General features: G+C 47.7%; 1 protein-coding gene across 1 annotated transcript; it reads left to right on the top strand.

Annotated features, from left to right (window-relative positions):
* The first annotated feature begins 1,592 nt into the window (after positions 1-1,592).
* On the top strand, positions 1,593-10,331 carry DACT1 (dishevelled binding antagonist of beta catenin 1). The gene is made up of 4 exons (XM_005528539.3): positions 1,593-1,949; positions 4,187-4,319; positions 5,926-6,081; positions 8,383-10,331. The coding sequence occupies exons 1-4, from the start codon at positions 1,593-1,595 to the stop codon at positions 10,239-10,241; spliced, it is 2,505 nt and encodes an 834-aa protein (XP_005528596.2). The 3' UTR covers positions 10,242-10,331.
* The last annotated feature ends 10,134 nt before the right edge of the window (positions 10,332-20,465 follow it).

Here is a 20,465-nt window from a genome sequence, read left to right as displayed (position 1 = left end):
TCCACTGCCATGGCTGTGGGCTGAAGCAGCAAAAAGGAGCAGAGCTGTCTTTAGCCCCAGCCATGTGCCCTCACCTACATCTGGGTCAGGATTTGTGGGGGCTGGTTTTAAGCTGCAAGAGGAAGTGGATGTCCTTTTTTGAAAGCATTTTACAGTGGTTTAAGAAGCCTGTGAAGTAAGGATTTTGCCAGCTGTGGGCTCTCAGGACAAGGACCCACCAGGTAAAGCAGGTGTGTGGCACAGCACTATGTGTTGTGTGTGCAAGCAGCATGGGAGTGAGGAGACAAATTCCATCTGAGGCCTTTCAGTACCACAAACACTCATAATCTTTGGAGGGCTAGTGAGAAAGAGCATTTCCTTATGCTCATAATGTCCATGATAGCCATTGTACAGTGGGGACACCTCTTCCCAAACAAAGCCCATATTGTGGAGGTTCCACATTGTGAGGCATCCCTCAATGCCTGTTTCCACCTCTTCCATTTTCTCCCCTTAGTACATGTCTGCAACACAATTTTTGCTCTATTTTGAAACTAACATTTTCCTTTTTTTTTTATTTCCCTTCAGCATCTGCATTCCACTCTCCGCCTCTTTCCACCACATGCCCATTGAAAACCTAATTGCAGATCCTTTGCTGCAATTAGTCTGCGTGCTGCTGCAAAGTTCACTTCATTATGGCTTTTTTTGAGTGGTTTACTCACACAGGCTTTGAAGAAACAGCTCCCCAGTGCTTTGATCCCACTGCCCATGCCATGGTCAGCACCCCACTGTAAGGACTTCCATGTTCTCCTCTGCTTCCCACTTTTCCCTCTCCTTACACTCCCACCTCTTCATGCGTGGATTTTTATTTTTTATTCAAAAATGATGCATCATTTTTGCTCCTGGTTTGGATGTGTTGGTTTGTATAAGCAGCGTTTGGCTTTAAACTGTCAGAGGGCAGGTTTAGATAAAGAATTAGGAAGAAACCCTTCCCTGTGAGGGTGTGAGGCACAGGGTGCCCAGAGAAGCTGTGGATGCTCCATCCCTGGCAGTGTTCCAGGCCAGGTTGGACGGGGCTTGGAGCAGCCAGGTTTAGTGGAGGTGTCCCTGCCCATGGCACGGGGTGGTCTTTAACATCCCAACTCAAACCGTTCTGCGGTTCTATAACAATAATTCCATCATCACTCTGTGCTAGCCCGTGACTACGCCCTGCAGGGCTCCAGAGGTCGCGGATGGAGTTTTTGGGAAGGTCAGCGGTTTGCACTCCCGCATCCCCCACCTTCCCGCACTCCGCCGCAGAGAGCGGACGACGGAGGTGAGAGGAGGAGGAGGAGGAGGAAGATGAGGAGCAGGACGACCACGGGCGTGGAGCCACGGCCGGGCGGGGAGGAAGGCGGGCGGGAAGGAGAGATGAAGGAGGGATGAAGGAGGGATGGAGGAGGGATGGAGGAGGGATGGAGGCGGGCGGTGGGCGGGAGCGGGGCGGTGGCAGCCGGGGAGGCAGCCGGGCGCCCCGCGGACCATTCGCGAGCGGCGGCGGCAGCGGCAGCAGCGCGGGGCTCGGCGCGGTGCCCCCGCGGGCAGGGCTGGCAGCGGCGGCCGCCCCCTCCCCGGCGATGAAGGCGAGCCCCGTGGCGAGCGCCGCGGCGGCGGCGGGGCCGGGGCAGGCGGCGGGGGGAGCCGCGGGGGCGCCGCGGGAGCCCGATGCGCGCTGGAGGGAGGAGGGCGAAGCGGAGGCGGAGCGGCAGCGCACCCGGGAGCGGCTGGAAGCCACGCTAGCCGGGCTGGGCGAGCTGGAGTACCTGCGGCAGCGGCAGGAGCTGCTGGTGAAGAGCCTCCTGCTGCGGCGGCCGGCGGGAGCGGGGCCCGGGGCGCAGGGCGGCCGCGGGGGGCCGCCGGGAGAGGGGCCGCCGCCGCGCAGCCTGGAGGAGAAGTTCCTGGAGGAGAACATCCTCCTCCTGCGGAGGCAGCTGGTGAGCGGGGGCGAGGGGCGCCGCGGCATGCGAGTGGCGAGCGCCGCGGGATGCGGGCGGGGATGCGGGCGGGGAGCGCCGGGGGATGCGCGGCCGCTCGGTCCCCCCGTGTGGGTGTGAGCCGCGGGTCCTGCCCGCGGAGAGGCGAGGAAGGAGCTGGGAGTCCCCGCGGGCGGCTCCCCCGCCCCGCTGTCACCCGGCGCGGCGCGCAGGTGAGCCGGCGGGCCGGTGACAGCTCGGAGGTGCGCGGGTCGTGCCGGGGTCGTGCCGGTGGCCGCACAGTTCCCTTCGGGTCCCGGAGCCAGGCCGGCCGTCCCGCTTCCATTCATGGCAAAGAGAGGCGCCGCCGTTGCCATGAATGGAAGTTGGGAGTCAGCTGCCGGGTCCCAGCCCCGGGAGGAGGCAGCGGGCACCGCCAGGATCGGGCCCGTGAAGAAGGGATGCTTTTGTTGGAGGACGCGCTTTGGAGCTGGTGTGGGAAGAGATGGAGGGCGGCATGAAGCGACAGATCATTTTTCAATGAAAATAGCGTACAGCTGTGCCTGGCGCTCTTTGTGCGCGGCTCAGCATTTGCTTTCACCCAGGGAGAAGTTGGATTGCGTGATTTACTTCCCTGTTTTCTTCTTTTCCCCACCCACCCCCCGTTTTTCCTCTTATTTTTTTTTTCTTCTTCTCCCCCATTTGGTTTAGTTAGGTTAGGGTTATTTCCCTTTTAAAAAGATAAAAATAAATTCTTTTTTTTCTGCTAAGAAGGGGCTGGCTGCCGGCCGAGAGCCGTAGTGAAGGATCACGGAATCATTACTGAAAAAAAAAAAAAAGGAAAAAGAAAAAAAGAAAAAAAGTCGGGGATTTGTGGTAGCACTTTAATTTGTGCACTTGACATTGCAGATTGGAAGCAGATGCGGTGCTGACTGGGGGAGGGGGCGCTGGTGGCAGTAGGTGGCGCAGCGAAGTCATCCCTTGAACCCATCACCTCCGCCAGCCTGGCTGCCAGCCAGCCCCGGCTCCCGCAGGAACGGGGGAGAAGGTTTGGGATCACCCCTTTGGTTCTCCAAAGGATGGCATTAAACGCCAGCACATCTTCAAGCGCTGCTTGCCAGTGCTCTTAGCATTTGTTCTGCCTTTGACCAAGGCCAGGCTGGACAGGGCTCTGAGCAACCTGGTCTAGAGAAAGGTTTTGCCTTCCCATGGCAAGGGGGTTGGAATGAGATGATCTTTAGGGTTCCTTCCAACTCAATCCATTCTGTGAATCTATGATTCTTTGACTGGTCCACTCCATGGAAAAGATTATCCTGGATTTAATGGGTTTAGAACTAGTCCTGCTATGAACATCAAAACTCATTGCGATGAATGTATCAGAGCACCCCTGAGTGCCAGTCAAATGATGCACTCAAAGAAACAAAAGTAGATGAACCTTCCTCCAGCCTCCTCCACTTTCCCCAAAGCCAGAGCAATTAAAGGGTATGAAGCTGAACAGATGATGGATAAGCAACATTATAATACACAGGGGGAAACTGATTGTGTTGACCGTGGGTTAATGAGTGCCTTGCAAAGTAATTTCTTACTGCTTATTTTATGCCATCAAATTACCTTCATAAATAGCCTTAAAATTCATCTTGCAGCAATTTCATACAATTATAATGGGAGAAGAGGAAGAATTACTCTTCCTTCCTGCTGCACTGCAAAACTTATAAAAGGGCTGTGATCCTCGCCCTGGGAATCTTGCTCTCTGGATGGTGGACTCTAAGCTCATAATGTGCAGCAGAACAAGGCGGTTCCCACACCACAGGCACTTGTTGGCAGAGCTGTTTGGTGCTATTGTGTGAGCAGATGTGATCTTTGAGTAGCACCAGTGTGGTGGGGAACGTGCCCTGCTCGGCTGGCACGGCCGTCCTTGCCCGTTCCATGTGCACAGGTCTGGTTTGGCCGTATCACACAATCCAGCTTTGTTCTTACAGCTGTGGTCAGCACAGCCTGTTGGTCTTTGTGAACTGTGGAACATGCTCCTCATGCAGAACTGGCTGGAACAGGCTGGGATGAAGTGCCTGCATAATTTTTCAGTTAAGTATTTATCCAGAGCATCCATCTAAAATGTTGGGGCTTTGTTGGGTTTTTATATAAAAGGATATCGATGAGGTGTTTCACAAGGCTTAGACAGACAAGTCTATTGGTCCTTGGGACCCTTTCACATCTGCCTCACTGAAGGAGCTGATGTTCTTTGTCCTCTTCTCTTGCAGAACTGCTTGAGGAGGAGGGATGCTGGGTTATTAAATCAGTTGCAAGAGCTGGATAAGCAAATAAGTGATCTCCGCCTGGACGTGGAAAAAACGACAGATGAGCACCTGGAGACAGACAGTCGTCCAAGTTCAGGTAAGGGCAGTACTCAGCAAAATGCAGCCTCCCTTGGGACCTGGAATTAAACTGGCTGTAGATTTTAGTGCTGGAGTTTTCAGTACTCCAGCAGTAAATGTCTACATCTCGTTCACACTCTGATAATTAATTCCTTCTAAGAGAGTTCACTGAAAGACTGCTGTTTGCTTCTTTCAGAGGAGCATTTCAAGCTTAATTACATTTTTAGTGTTTGGAGCATTTGTTTTTTCAAGGCCACCCTCACATTGGTTTGCAAAGTTCTAATTGTCCTGTATATTAAGGAGGAGGCAGAAGGAAAAATGGTAGAAAGAAGCACCACCATCAGGAGGAAGACATCAAAAGTGGTCATACAGCCAGAAAGGAGCACAGAATCAAACAATTTCATCCCCCATATGTTGAATTTAATCTCATTCTAACTGCGCTGAAGCCAGTAAATGGTATTTAACTATGGAGAGCCTTTCCTAGAGGCCTCTAGACTTGTTCTGAACACACTAAAAAGGAGAATTCTCCAACTTGCAATTGTTAAAGCCATTGCTAATTTCTAGTCTGAATCCTTCTTGTTCCAGCACTGATTTTTGGGTTTGGTTTTTTTTCCCCTAAAGAAAGGTCTTTTCTAATACCCAGCTTTCCCTCCTCTTGGAGGTGCTATACAGTATAATTCCTGGCTTTCGTTTGATGAGCTAAACAGGTCAAGTTCTTGAAGTCATTCATTTTAAGGCATTTTTCCAAGCTCCTAAATAGCTTGGTGGCCTCTTTCCAATTTTTTTAGCTTTGTTTTAAGCATGCTGGATTCAAGGACTGTGCTCACCATTCCAATGTTTCTTACCAGGGCCATGTAGACTGCTGAAGTCATTTCCCTGCTGCTCTTCATTAGCTTCTTTGTACATCCAACAATCTCATTAGCTTTTTTTTTTTTGCCATATCATTAAGCTTGATTGAGCTGCTTTTCCATGCTGACTAAGCCCTTTCCAGGATTATTGTTTTCCAAGATGCATCTTCGTTCTGAAGGCATGCTCTGAATTCCTTATTCCTAAATGAATGATTTAAATTTTGGTTGTGGTGTGTTGTTTTTCCTTGAGTAGTCCCAGTTTACCAGGAAATTTAATTTGATGCATCTGCACATTATTTACCATTTTTCTTCATTCCTCTCATCCACAAATATTATATTTATCTCCAGAACTTTGAGGAAAGTAATGGATAGCATTGGGCCCAACACTTTCATAGTTAAGTAATAGTTGGAGAATCTGTCTTGGAACTATAACACTCTATTAAATGAGTGGGCTGCCAAACACAGCCTGGATCCTTGTTGCTAAAATCTGAAAATCCCTGTAAGGGTTAGAACCCAACCCTTGTAAAGTTAAAAAAAAAATCCATATGCTGAGATAAGCTCTGCTGTTTTAAGTGCTTTACTTTTAAACAAAGTAAATTCATGGCAATAAGGATATTACTAAATTGCTGGCTGTTTTTGGGGTGGCTGAATGAAATCCCATAACTACTTGTGTTAGAATAAGCCAACTCAAACACCAGCTTGACTGCCTTTCTAGGGACACAAATAGTAACTTTGTGTAGTCATAACTAATATAAATCCAAACTCTTATTTTTATAGGGTTTTATGAGCTGAGTGATGGAGCTTCTGGATCGCTTTCCAATTCATCTAACTCTGTCTTCAGTGAGTGTTTATCCAGTTGCCATTCTAGCACTTGCTTTTGCAGCCCTTTGGAGGCAACACTGAATATCTCAGATGGACGCCCTAAATCTGCAGGTATAGTAAAAGCAGGTCGAATACATCATACTCCAGGAGGTGGCTTTGGCTTTGGAAATACTGCCTCAGGAGCACCTGGGTTGGATTAACCCTTCTTCCTTTCATGTGCCATATTATGCTGTGAAAAGATCCCAGTGCCTCTCACATACGTGGGTCATGAGGCAGGACTGTTTGCCCTCCACTGGTCCAGCTTTGCACATGAATATGTCACTCTTAACACATGAAAATGGCATGTGAAGATCTGACAGCTGCTCTACCCAGCAGAGGGCAGTGGTACCTGTACACAGAAACACATCAGTCAGCTGATTTCTCTTTCTTTAGAAAAGCATTTTTAGTGAATAGCAATAATTAACGGTAGCTCTTAGCCATGTCAGCATTAAAGTCACAGAGTAAGGAGCAGCTCCAGGTTTTAGGGGGTCAGGGCACATGTTTTTAGCAGTCATTTTGTCAATTCTGATGGTCCCAGACCCCCAGGTGAGGCAGATGAGGTGTGTCTGTATTTATATAGTATAGACAAATAGACATGATGAACAGGCCAGGTACATTTTGTCTCACTGGCAGAGAGCTGTGAACTTTCTTTGGACACCAGTCTGAAGATGCAAGCCTTGATTTGGGGGATGATTCAATAGGAAGGCCTCCTCTGTTCTCCAGGAAAGACTCTTCAGTAGGACTGTTGTGATCAAGTGTTATTGAGTGCAGACATTTTCAAAAGCTTTAGCTCATTCTGGGTTGGGGAAGGTGATTCCAACCACAGTATTTACAATATTTCCAAATTTCCAATTTGCATTCTGCTTTTAAGGCTAAATTATAGTGATTTGTTGTGAATCAAGGACAGAATAATTCATGCTATCCTGTTTCTGAACTGGGAAAATACAGCCTGGGTTACATTCATTCTGAGATGCTGACAAGTCCCCTAAGTTTTTCTGTGAGCAGCTCAAGGTAATTTAATGTTCCCTGTTGTAAGGTATATTTGATCTTCATGGGCCATACATTAAAAAGAAAAAAAACTACACAAAGAATTCCAGCTGATTGCATTGCTATTTTTTCTGTATACACCATGAAAACCTAAGCCTCTCATTATTCATACAGTCTCACTTTCAGGGATGAAATTTCACAAATGGACAAATTAAAAAAATATCTTTTTGTCAACATTCCTTGAAGCCAATGTAGAATTTAGGAAACGCAGGAAAACTGAGAGGTGATCTGGAGGAAGTTTATTCTCTTAACTTCCCTGGTCTTCCTCTCTGGGGGAACATCATCTCTATCAGCAAATTTCATCAGTGCCCATGAGACCTCTTGGAAATAAGCCTTAGATAAGTGAAGAGCACTGAGCATTCCAAGTGGAGTACCCTGGCTGAAGTTTCCAGCCCAAGGGCAGGAAACAGGACTGGCAGAAGATCATTTAGATTGTACCCCTACCCAAGAAGACAACAAGGGCAACTTAAGCTTAAAAAATAATAGTAATCTTAGGTGCTTGAGTGGAAGCCCTGCTCTTAAGGTTGCTTACCTCTCTTAGTAAGCTCCTTAGTCATTAAATCTGACTCATGCATCTTGAAAAGCACTGGATTTCTCTGGCAGAACTCTCTTTGCAGAGCCAAGGCTAGGATGTCAGCTGGATTGACCTGCACTCCTTGTAGTTGTGTGAAAACATGAGCCTGTTTCCCATTCTTTAACCCCTTATTACTCAAAAGGAGCATCTGTTATTACTATTGGCATTGCTATAAATGTTATTATAATAATAGTAGTAACAACAATAACAATAAAATTAAGTCTGGATTTTTTTCCTGACCCGAGACATGCTTGAATAAAATCCGGAAGTGAAGTTTGTCAATAAGCTACAAGAATTAATTGTTCTCTTGTCTGTATTTTTTATGTTTCTCTTTGGATTTAAAATTCATATGTGCTGAGGCCTGCAGAGAGTTTCACAGGTGACTGTGTAACATATAAGAGACCCTTGCAGACTTCTGGGTGGCTTGAAAGGAAGATAGGAAGATCTTAACAACCTGGGCACAGGTTTGAAACCAATGTACGTGTTCTCATTAGGGCTGCGATTTTTATTGTTTTAACCATGTGGTCGTAGTGGGGTAAATCCCACGTAGATGCGGTGACAGGGAGACCCACAGAAGGATAGTGCTGCTTTTTATATTGTTTGAACAGCAACCCCTGGTTGCAAAGTTGCTGCTGCTGTAGTTAAAGCTTTGCATCTTGTGTGTAGATGGACCGGCGTCCTTGGCAGCACATTAAAAACGTAGCACAGCTGTCCCTGGTAGGCTCTCTAAACTCTTCTAAAATGCCTTTCAGATCTCATAGGCTGGATGGACTATAATAAGGAAGGCCAGCATGAGGACCAGACCGCAGGCTCTGTCTGTCGCTCTTTATCCACACCGCACTCAAATTCCCTCGATGTCGTTGCAGATGTACATCCCAAGTACCAGTGCGATCTGGTGTCTAAAAACGGGAACGACATCTACCGCTACCCCAGCCCGCTCCACGCTGTGGCTGTGCAGAGCCCCATGTTCCTTCTCCCCGTGACTGAGAACCCCCAGCGAGAAGAGGAGAGGCTCGCTGGCGATATGAGCGACGTTTGCACTCCATCCGAAATGGACTCGGGACAATCCGCCAACGCCTTCCCCCCGCAGAGCTCCTGGCCGGCTCCGTGCCCTTCCACCAGCAAGAGGATAGACAGCTACATCTTAAGCCTGGTTCAGAAAAAGACTCACGCAGTAAGGACTAACAAACCCCGGACGAGTCTCAACGCCGATGCCACCAAAGGGATCTTGAGGCATGGGAGCATGTGCGTCCGGCCGCCGGCAGCAATGGTGGCCCACGGCAACGTGGTGAACCTGAAGGGCTCCAAGCCAGTGTGTTTGCCTCCCGGTGGGACCCCCGCTCTGGATCACACGGCTCCCTCCCCGTTAAAGCAGAGGCCAAGGGAGCCGGCTGGGGAGCAGCTGGAGAGTAGGAAGGCCCCATTGCCGGCAGCTTTCCCACCCGGCACAGCAGCGGAACTCCAGAGCAAGCACCTGCCACGGGGCGTCAAACCGGCACCGCCGGAGCTGGGCCGCAGCACCGCGACCACGGCCGGGGACGTCCCCAAGGAGAACGGCCAGCTCTTTGCTGCGTCTCCCAAAGAGACCCCAGGGAAGCCGGTGGTGCTGCAGCCAGAGAACAGGGTCAGCCAGCCTCCCAAAAAGATCCTGTTGAAGAGCAGCTTGCAGGCGGCTCGCTCCTCGTCACCGGCCGTCGAGGAGAGGCCCGCGCTGGATTTCAAAAGCGAGGGCTCTTCCTCACAGAGCCTGGACGACGGGCTGCTGGTGAACGCCCAGTACATCCCGGCCCAGCAGCAGAGCATGAAGCTTCACAAAGGCACCCGGAACGTCAAGATTTTGAAAAGCTCTGCGTTGAAACACAGGTCCCACCTTGCCAGCGGGGTGGAAAACAGCTCACAGACCTTGCGGGAGAAAGCCAAACTGGCCGGCAAGAAGTGCCGCTTTCCTGAGGAGTTGGATACAAATAAGAAACTGAAAAAGCCCTCGTCACGGGGGAAGAGGGGCAGCGGCTTGCCGCTGGAGCTGAGCCTCCCGGGCCGGCAGGCCGGCCTGCACAGATCTGCCCTCCGCTCCCATGGGCACGGCCGGGAGGTTGTGGTGGCCAAGCCCAAACACAAGCGTGCCGATTACCGCCGCTGGAAGTCCTCGGCAGAGATCTCCTATGAGGAGGCCCTGCGGAGGGCGAGGAGGAACCGGCGGGAGGGCGTGGGGGTCTACTCACAGGTGCCCCTGCCCTATGTCAGCCCCTATGCCTACGTGGCCAGCGACTCGGAGTACTCGGCTGAGTGCGAGTCCTTGTTCCACTCCACCGTGGTGGACACGAGCGAGGACGAGCAGAGCAACTACACCACGAACTGCTTTGGAGACAGCGAGTCAAGCCTGAGCGAGGTGGAGTTTGTAGGGGAGAGCACGACCACCAGCGACTCTGATGAGAGCGGGGGCCTGATTTGGTCTCAGTTTGTCCAGACACTCCCCATCCAAACAGTCACGGCGCCGGAGCTGCATGAAAATGCAGCCAAGGCCTTTGTCAAAATCAAAGCCTCCCATAACCTCAAGAAGAAGATCCTCCGCTTTCGGTCAGGCTCCCTGAAGCTCATGACGACGGTCTAGTGAGGTGACTTGGTGGAATGTATCTGCTTCTGCTTTCAGAAGCAAGGTGCTTTTTTTTGTACATATTTCCACAGATTTTTTTTTTTTTTTTAATACAAATATTTAAAACTTAAGGTAAATTATGTCACTTGTCTTCAGAACTTGGGTGGATACTAGTGCCTTTTATGTGGAAATAAAAGACCATTACACTTGTTTAAAAAAACCCAACACAACACTGCCATTTCAGTGGTGAACAGCCTCCAGCGCGTGATATCAGAAGGCTTCAAGAAAAGGCTAAAATGTTTCTGGGAATGGATCTTCCTTGCCTAGTTTTTCCAGTTCTGGGTCTTATAGCGGATATCAACAGCTTAAGGTCATAAGTTTTTAGGGAATAAAGGGGAGGGAGTGAGGGTGGTTCTTCATGTTTTTGCTTGTCCCTTTCTGCTGCTGCTCTTACCACATCTTGAACTTTTTCCTTCTGGTACTCTGGTCTGTTGTTTTGGTTTTTTTTCCTTGTTGATTCTTTTCTTGAAACTCACTCCTGTCCTCCCCCAGCCTTCCCCCACCAGGAAAGGGTTCCTGTTCAATCTGTCTCCGAGGTTAAGTCGCCTTCCCTGGAGTGCACTTTGCTCCGATCTCCTGGGAGTCCCGCTGTGGATGGCGGTGGTGTCCAGAGTAAACTGCAGCTGGAGCAGATGACCAAGGCTTAGTAACTTCATTATATTGTGTAAAACTGCTTTTAAAAAAGAAAAAAAAAAAACCCATATGCATGTCACGTGCATGAGTATCAGTAGTTTTAATATTCCTGTTGATGTCCAATTTACTGTACATCATCAATGGCTGTTTTTATATATATATATATCATTGTGTAAATTAATATAATACATCATATGCTGTAATAAACAGTCTGTTTTAATACTTTTTAAAGTTTGTTACATTGGTGCAGACACAGTCAGTGCTTTTATATTGGTGTTGTCACCACTTAGATGTCTCCTGAGGTGACCTGTTCACATTCCTTGCGTTTAGCCATGTAGGAAATGGGACAAGTTTAAAATGCTGCTGTGGATGTGACCTGTGCTTTGAGGGAATAGACTTGTCGTGGCTCCTTTTCTCATAGCTTGCATTTTTCCAAGGGCAAGATGGGATTTAGGAGCTCAGAGGCATCTTCAGGTTGTTGCTGATGGGCAGCTCATGTTTCAGAGCAGATGGAAGTATAATATTAATCCTGCTCTCTGGGTGCTTGCAGACTTTGGTTAGTACAACCTTGGGGCAGATGGTTGGTTTCTGTAACCAAATCCATCTGTGGGACACATCAGGTGTCCCCATGGAATGTCCAGTAAGTGAATCCTCAAGAGCTGTGTGCTATGGGAGCTGGGCTGGGTGGAGGAGAGCACAGGCTGCCTGCCCATGGTGGTCCCTCTGTAGCTTTGGCTGTTGGCTCTGTTCCAGCCCTAGCAGGGTCATGGAAGGTGACAATTGCATCACCCACTGGTCTCTGTCTCAGGTTCTTCCCATGGGACTGGAGGGGAGTCTGGCAGCAAAGGAGAAAGATGCCCTCCATAAGTAACACTGCTTCTATTCACAACAAAAGCTTTGGAGCTGCCTGGTGGGAAGGTTGGAGGTTTTGGGCTGGTTGAGCTGGTTTCTGCAGGTTCATCTTCTGCTTTGGCATCCACGAAGCAGCAGAAGACAGCTGGAGTGGGTGCTGTGGCTGGTGTGGATTTCAGGGATATGTGTGCAGCATAGCAAGGTCTGAGCAGAGCTTTCCTTTGTGGTTCCTCTGTGTCCTTCCTGCTGTCACCCAGCTGAAAGGCAGAACAGTTTTTAACCAGGTTTCCTTGCATTGCAAATGTAGAAGGGAAAGATCCACTCAGAATTAAACATCTCAGAATTAAACATCTCAGGGAGCAGCTCCTGAGACAGTGGGAACACTTTTCCTAACAGGCACATTTTATTTTTTTATCTGCAGTATGGTAATTCCCTATTCATAATGTCTGAAATTATTCTTTTCCTAATTGTGTTTTTTTTTTGGTGTTTTGGGGTTTTTTGGGTTTGTTTTGGTTTGTTTTTTTTGTTGTTGTTTGGTTTGGTGTTTTGTTGGTTTTTTGGTTTTTTTCAAGCAGTGGAAAATTGGTTTCTATAAGGGTTTTGCAGTACATCACCAGGTTGTGGATTCAGTGACCTAGAAAGTCCTTGCACTTCCACCTCCCATGAAACAGCAAAAGCTGGAAGTCCTCTTATCTGCTCATAACTCTCCTATTACTTTATACATGGAAAGGCAACCTGTGTATATATATATATATATAATATATATATATATGTATGTATGTATAAAAAATATATATATTGGTTTAGAATAATTCATCCAGAAATTGCTGGACAAGGGCTGCCACTACAGAGAGGGGAGAGAAGCAATGTTTTTTGTTAAATATGGCATTACTAAGGCTAAGCAACAGCTAAAAGCCATCCCATTAATAACTGATGGGTGTTATATCAAACAAAGGGAATGTCTTGAGGAAGCTGGTAGTTTCTTTCCTAGAATATCTCTTAATCATGCCACATAATCTCTCTTTGAGCGAGAAAAACATGTGCAAATCCCTGTAAATCTCCTCAAAGGTGTAGAAGAGCAGCAGAGAGGATCCTCAGCTGTGCACTCTCTGGCTGTAAAGGAGCTGCTGGTGGAAAGAGAAAGCAGCGCCCAGTGGCAGTGGGATGATGAGTTTTTAATTGCAGTGCTATAGCAGATTGCCTTGTACTGGGTGAGGGAGGCTACTTTTCAAAAGTGAGCTGCTGAATGGTTTCTTTTCAGATCATTGAGTAAAAAAAGAAAATAAAATAACCACCTAAATATCGCTAAGGCTGTATCAGCTGCAGCCACTGTATTCCACAGTTCTCTTGTTGAATAGCTTAATACCAGACTTGGAAATAGGCTGATGGTATCTCCCTCCTAATTGCATCCGAGTCTTTTCAGTTTGGGGAAAGAATTTTCCTTTTCTTACATGATTTAGGGAAGCATCCAGAATCCTTTAAACAGGCCTCATTTTTTCTATCGACACCCAACCCCCACATTTTCTTTTTTTTTTTTTTTTTTTTTAATAACAGATCTTAACAGTGCTGGAAAAGTACTTGATATGGTCCCAATACACAACACACATTCTCATCTCTGGTTCTGATTTAGGAAACACATCTGAGTTAGGAAGTTTTTGCAATGCTATGTTGAAAAACATCTGCTGATCTTGGAGACCAGTTGAATATCTGGCACTTCTTTAAGCTACCTGGCTTTCCAGCTTCACAGCTTGCCAGTGCATTTTTCATGATGTTCACTTTTTAATTATCCCCAGTGTTTATGGATGTCTTTGGAAGTCTGAAGCAGGAACATTTCATTGCACTGGGAGCTGTTTCAAGGTGGGGTTGGTAGGAGGGGAGTTTTGGGATTAGGAAAGTACAGGAGCATAAAGGAACACGAGCAGACCCCTTTGAGCTGGATTGCTTGTGGTTCAGATAATGCAGTGTTTCTGCACACCTCTGGAATACATGGAATTCCCACTGAGGGAATCAGCACCACACGCTCTGAGGGGATGAGTGTGTCGCTGGGCTGTCTGCCTTCCAGCAGCCTTTCTGGGTCTATCCTCTGCTCCCTCAGCCCAGCCACCAGCTGTGGGTCAGCAGATAAAGAATCAAGCTGTGTCTGGTGTGTGCAGGGTCAGGGAGAGGTTCTGGCATGGTGCCCAGACATCCCAACTACGCGGGGCCACTGCTGTGGACCTCCTGCTTGCCCTGAGAAATCCAATGTGGAGCAAGGGCTCAGACAGCTGGGTCTATGGGAAAGGAGGAGTGGAGAGTCCCATAAATAGAGTGGTCTGATCCTGGTTCATCTGGATTTCTGGAAGAGGTGGGAGGAGGAGGTGTTTCTAACACCTTGCTCAGTAAGTTAGACTGGACTAAATGGAGTCCTCCCAGGGATTCTGCCTCATTTCTTCCAGAATTCTTTGAATTATCAAAGCCACTCTTGGCACTCCCAGTTGCTGAGGTGCTTAAACCATCTGACCAAGTCCTGTAGGAAGTGGGGACAAGAGATGAGCTTTTATTCCCCAGGTCTGGGTTTGGCCTTCCACAGCACAGCCCCTGCTTGCAGAGAGCCTGTAGGTCCCAACCCTCTGCAGCTTTCCTGCTCCTGGGGCTTCAGCAGGAATCTGCCCATCCTTTACAAGTTTTCTACTTTTCTCATGGCTTGGGGTTCATGCTGGATAAGGACTGAAAACAGATTCTCCGCAACAGTCCTGTGCCTTCAGTAATCCCAAATCTGTTTGTTGGCTCAGAGGAAGGTCAGGCACTCCTCAGGTGGCAGCCAGCAAAGCTGTCCCTGAGGGACCTGCACCCCTTCCTGTCACAAAGGGCAGCAAAGGCTTTGATGAGCAGTGGTGGCAACTTGGCAGGTGACTCACCATGCTGGACATGGCTTTCCCTAGACACGTGATTTTTCTTACAAGAGGGAACAAGGATATTTTTGAGGAAGCAGAAAAGGCTAAATACATTTTTAATAGCTAATTTCAGAGTATGTACCTTTGGAGTAGCCAACAAAAATAAATATGACTGAGCTGCTAATACAAAAAACTGAACCATTCTCAGCTTAATATTACAGATGGATAAGCAATTGATGCTGTGGTGAGAAAAAATTGATGCTGGAGCATGTCTAGAGAAAGGCAATGGAATGGATGAAAGGAGTGGATTAGAGCAGAAGTCTTGAGAGAAGTGGCTGAGGGGGCCAGGAGCCTCAGCCTGGAGAAAAGGAGGCTTAGGGGAGACCTTATCACCCTCTACAATTCCTTGAAAGCAGGGTGGAGCCAGGTCTCCGCCTGGATCACTCTCTTCTCCCAATTAACAAGCAATAAGACATGAGGAAATGGCCTCAAGTTGTACCAGGGGAGGTGTAGACTGGATGTTAGGAGAAAATTCTTCACTGAAAGGATGTTCAGGCATTGGGACAAGCATCCCAGAGAAGTGGTGGAGTCACCATGTGTGGAAGTGTTCAGAAAATGTGGCACCAGGGGACTTGATTTGGTGGTGAACAAGACAGTGCTTGGGTTAAGAGTTGGACTTGATTTCAGAGGTCTTTTCCAGCCTTAACTGTTCTAAGATTCTATGAGTTGCTTTGGGGTTTGAAAATTCTCACAGTTCTGGAATGAGGGGAGATACATGAAAGCCAGGTGGATCTATTTAAAAGGGACACTAGAAAGTGCTTTTTTACACAGCAGGGAATTTGTTTCTGCTGGAAATGGTGAGATGGATGTAACATCAGCAAGTTCAGAGGGAAAGAGAAGGTAGGGATGGATGTGCTCTACCAATGATTGTGGATGCCAGAAAGAGTTTGAGGTGACTGGACTGCAGACAGCGGCCAGGCTTGTGTGCCCCTCCTCAAGATTGTCTTCCTGCAGCTGCTGAAGCACCATTAGCTGGGGGAGTTGCACCATCCTGCTCACCCAGCAGACCATTTCCTGTGTTCCTCTGCTCTTTAACTAATGAAGTAGCTGAAGTAACTGTCTATGCAATTGAATTTTCCTCACTCTAATGTTTATTTGTTTTTTTGCCCTCCCAACTTCTGCTGAAGGCGAGTTTTGCATTGCTTTGCCAAGAAGTTCACTTTCCACACTTGGCTGATGCTGACATGCATTTATCCAGATTATGGACACATAGCTGTGGTCACTCTTGTCCTCTGGCACAATAAATTCATTCACCCTTTCAGGTAGGCACTCTAAATCCTCTGTTATGGTGAACATCATCCCCACAAATACGCTTATGGACACAATCCGTGTGTGTTCCTCATGACTTCAGTCCATAAATGAATCTACCTTGGGAGTCATTGTTGGGCAGCAGTTTTACACCCCACAATTGCTTATAAACTGCAGGAAAAGCTGGTGACTTGCACACCAAAGGAACCATCCTAGAGCCGGAGTGCCTCCACTGCTCTTTGCCTTGGGAATTTGCTGTCCTTGGGGAGTTTTTCCTCTCCATCTGACTGTGTCTCCACTTGTGCCTTGGTTTGGAGCAACAGAGCAGTCTGGAAGTGCATCCCATGGTCATCTCTGCTTGACCAGTGTTGGTTGGGGCAGCAGAGCAGTTTTGGAGCACACTGGTAGAACCCTGACCCAGGGGCAGGGCAGATGTTCCTCCCCTGAGCAGGGATCTGGGGATCTGACCCACTGATGGCTGCCTGGCATGGCTTCCAGTCAGAAAATATGGGCAAGCTTGGTCCAAACAACATTGGGGACCAGACCAAGTCTAGGCTGAAGTAGACACTTGAACTTTGTATATTGTTCTTCTGGGGACCTCAGTTTGTGGGGACCTGAGTTTGAATCTGCTCCTTTCATTCCTTTCATGCTGTGTGACTTGATGTAAACAGAGCCTCTCTCTCAATTAATGGCCTTTGTTTCCCTGCTGTATTCCTTTAAGATCAATAAAGTGTTTTAACATTAACAACTTGATTTCACTGAGCCAAGCTCTGAAAATCTGTATTTTGCTTGTTTTAAAGGAGTTGTAAGTGCTGGGAACTAAGACTTCCTGGACAATACTAAAGGAAAACTCATATGACTTGGACTCTGACCTCGTGATGAGGTTCATGCCATCAGGCTTTGGAAGTAAATTGTTTTATCCCCCCTTAAAAAGGTCAAGTCTTCTGTGGTCAGGGGGCAGGAAGCTGGAAAATTTGCAATCTGTTGAAAAATGTGTTCCCTGTGTCTCCTTATGAGTTTCGTGCCCTCAGAAATGAGATTTTCACGAGGAGGGGAGGTATGGGGTACAGGTAGGAGAAGGACCTAATCAATCTTAATCTCTGAAGTGCTCATGCAGTAAGTGTTTAAGCATGTGATTAAGCCCATTCTTATGCAGCGAAGCATTTCAGCACACGCTTTGGGGTGAATTAAGCATGTGTTCAGGAATGCTGGATCAAGGTCACTAAGCTTTCCAAGAGTCCCATGCCTGTTTGTACAAACTGTCCCAGTGACTTCTTTTGGCTCATGTTGGAAGGAACTGGCTGCTCTGCCTCAAAAGCCAGACTCTGTAAGGTGAAACTGGATTCAAAATGTTAATTTGAATTTGGGAGAAGCAGTACCTTGAGTCCTTGATTTAAGCAGGAATAGCAAGGAGGGCTTTTAAAGGAAGAAATTAATTTTGTTGTATTTGAGGACACAGAGCTAAAACCACTTCAGTTATATGAATAAATGTGCTTTGTGCTCTGTATCAGTAGCAGGACTTTGTGTAAACCCTGGGAATGGCACTTGGGAAGTGACAGAATGACCCTTTTTGTATCCACTCCCTTCCCTGCCCAGGTAGAGCTGGGAAAATGAGGCAGGCACAAACACCAAATGTGGAGGGCCTGAAGCACCACTCATTCATCTGCCTGGCTAATCCAACTTTAATCCCAGTTTCAGGCAGTAGATTAGCAAAAGAGCAGGATCTCTGGGCTAGAGAACAGAACTAGAAAGCAGAGAGGGTAACTTTGCCTGGCTTCAAAGGAAAGATGCAGTTTAACTGAGCAAGCAGTGGAAGCAAGGGAATGGTTAGAGGTTTGCCTTCTTGTCCCAGACACATTACTTACAGTGGGTTGGTTTCCTTTTGGAAGGGCCCTCTGTAAAAGGAGACATTCCCAGTGTTTCTGTGGGTTAGACCAGTATCACATTACTGTTTTCTTTCCTGGACTCTTGACTGACACGATTTCCTGAAGTTGCTCTTCTCTCGGGAAGGTGAGCTCAGGAAAGAGTAGGTGTTTGTTAAAAATCCAGAGTCTTGGAAAGCAGAATCATGGGGATGGTCTCCTTGTTCTAGACAGAAGGTCAGTCCTCAGTGCTGCATCATTCTCTTTATCTCCCAGGGCAGGGCAAGGGCTGGGAAAGGAGTGGGAGACAGAATCCATCAGGTTTGATAAGAGAGAGGTCTGTAAATCCTGTTGGAGCAGCCTGCAGAGGCCATGGCAGGAGCCACAGGAGCTGCACCAGGCCAGCAGCCATCCCTCCTGGTGGGCAGGGAGGTCAAGGGCAGCACTGGTCACTGACCTGGATTTCCTGATCCCTGCCTTTGCTTAAGCCACCTTCCTGCCCCCAGGCCACAGCAGACAGCGTGCTCATCCTGGTAAGTGTTTCCTTTACTGCTTTTTTTCCTTCCTTGTGAAATAAACTGTGGCTTGGCATTAAAGCCTGAGTGCTGAATGAAAGTGAAGTTCTGGCTTGTTTCTCCTGTCAAACACTTCACAAGAGTGTTTTCCTTGATGCTCAGTTGCTTGGAAGGAAGAGATGTGATCCTCTTCTCATCTGCAACATATCCATGTTTCTTTACAGGTGTCTTCTGAGTGGTTTGTATGGGACAACAAACACACCGAGGTAACACATCACTGTCTTCAACACTGTGGGACACCCTGCAGCAACCCTAGAGCTGCACAATCCCCAAAGTATTTTTCTCTGACAGGACTATCGGGATTGAGAGGTTTGGATCTGACTGATCCCACCTGAAGCTCATCAGGGCTTAGGGTGAAGATGCTCATGCAGGGAGAGGAGGAAGCACACTCAGAAGTGTTTATTATTGCTGTTAAATGACAAGCTGCCTTTCCTTCCCCTCCCCTTCCCTGCCAGGGAGATAGGGATCTCTGCTGTGGTCCCTGCTGCTTTCTTTTTCCTGTGTTGATCCACGGTGAGGCTTGCTTCCTTTGAAGGATAGTCTCAGCTCTGAGAGAGGCTTTTATTGCTGAGCCACTGACATTTGATTCAGAGCATGTGTCTTCCCCTGGGCCCATTTCAGATTCACAGTGCCACCCTGGGTAAGCTGCTTGGGCTCATGAACATGGTAATTATTCATTACAGAAATAAGAAATGAACAATTAATTTCATATTTAACAGCAAAAAAAACGGCAAGTGAAAAACTGTGTTTTCTTTCTGTTGTGTTCCCACCCTTTATTAGCTACTCAACACAAGCATCATAATATGGACAGGAAACACAGCAAGTGAAAATAATAAATCACCCTCCTTACTGTGCAGCAGAGTTAATGGATTTGCGTGGGGCAAGGAAACAAAAGGCCTTTTGTCCTGCCAAAAGATCCTCACTGGCATTGATCTAAAAACTCAAATAATTTACTGATCCACAGCTAGGAGAGATGGCAAAATGGTCAAAGTGTCCCTGTGCTAGAAACTGATTCCTCTGGCTGCTGGATCCACTCCTGTTCCTGTTGATTGATTCTGAGGCAGTTTTCCTGGTGGTCAGGGCTCCTTTCAGAAACTGGAGCACCAGTGAAAAGGCCAGTTTTGTGAGTAAACATCCTAATAGGCAGGTCCTGACAGATGGTTTGTTGCTCAAGCCCCACATAACCTTTCAGCTGGTGTGGGTGTCTCCCACAGATATTTCCCAGGAGAACTTCCCCACGGCGTGCTCGGGAGCTCTCAGCTTTCATCCCAAGGAGGAGCCTCGGTGCTTGTTTGACACATTGCAGGTATGTCTTGGGAACAACAGGCTTCCAGAAGCATGTTTCTCATAGTACAGATAAATTTAGGTTCCCAGTGGAGCCTGTTGGTGGCTGGACAGGGTAAGTAAAGGTGCCTGTGCACAGTGGCCACTGCTGCTGTCACTTGGTCCATGAGCAGTGAGAAATGTTCGGTGTTACGTGAAGCAGAACAAGACACTTTAAGCATCTTTCAGTCCCTTTTGTTTTGGTATTGCTCCATCTCAATCTTTCCAGAATCTGCCCCCCACATTTTTTAGCAAATCACAGAATGTCATTTAGGCAGTGATTTTTCCAAGTCAATCTCTTCTTTTCCTCCCCATTTCCTTTGTCTGAGTTTGCTGAACTGTTCTGAGCCCCATGACACTGTAGTCACAATATCAGGTGTGCTGTCCTCAGGCAGATCAAATATTTCCACTAGATGGATAAATACAGAGATTTTACCTCATTCTCCTCCCATGGCGAGCTCGCGGGACTGTAAGATTGTTCATATCATCTGTCTTCCAGAGCAGATAATTTAGACTTGGCTGATTTGTATATGCCTGCAATGTTCCTGCTGGGCTGTACAGGATGTACAACTCTCTGCCCCTGACCTGAGAGCAGCTGGAACTGGACTGATGTGCAGAGGCTGCTGTTGAGAGGAAAATGAGCTGTCCTGAGAGGGTGTCTGCTAGGAAGGGGCTTAAACAGGAGATCATGGTTTGGGAAAAAGTTTAGTTTTGATGAAATTAGGCTGAATTCCTGCCAAAGTAGAGCAGAACACA

This window comes from Pseudopodoces humilis, chromosome 7 (assembly GCF_049639895.1).
Source record: "Pseudopodoces humilis isolate 2021_Gansu_Grassland_sample_001 chromosome 7, ASM4963989v1, whole genome shotgun sequence".
Classification (NCBI taxonomy): domain Eukaryota; kingdom Metazoa; phylum Chordata; class Aves; order Passeriformes; family Paridae; genus Pseudopodoces; species Pseudopodoces humilis.
The sequence above is the reverse complement of the archived record's forward strand: the minus strand, read 5'-3'. Positions and strand labels throughout refer to the sequence as shown.

Bases quoted from the DNA above. Each gene is read 5' to 3' on its own strand.
- DACT1 (XM_005528539.3), top strand. From the start codon at position 1,593: ATGAAGGCGAGCCCCGTGGCGAGCGCCGCGGCGGCGGCGGGGCCGGGG. The intron at 1,950-4,186 runs GTGAGCGGGGGC...CTTCTCTTGCAG, and splicing joins TCCTCCTGCGGAGGCAGCTG to AACTGCTTGAGGAGGAGGGA. The intron at 6,082-8,382 runs GTATAGTAAAAG...AATGCCTTTCAG, and splicing joins TGGACGCCCTAAATCTGCAG to ATCTCATAGGCTGGATGGAC.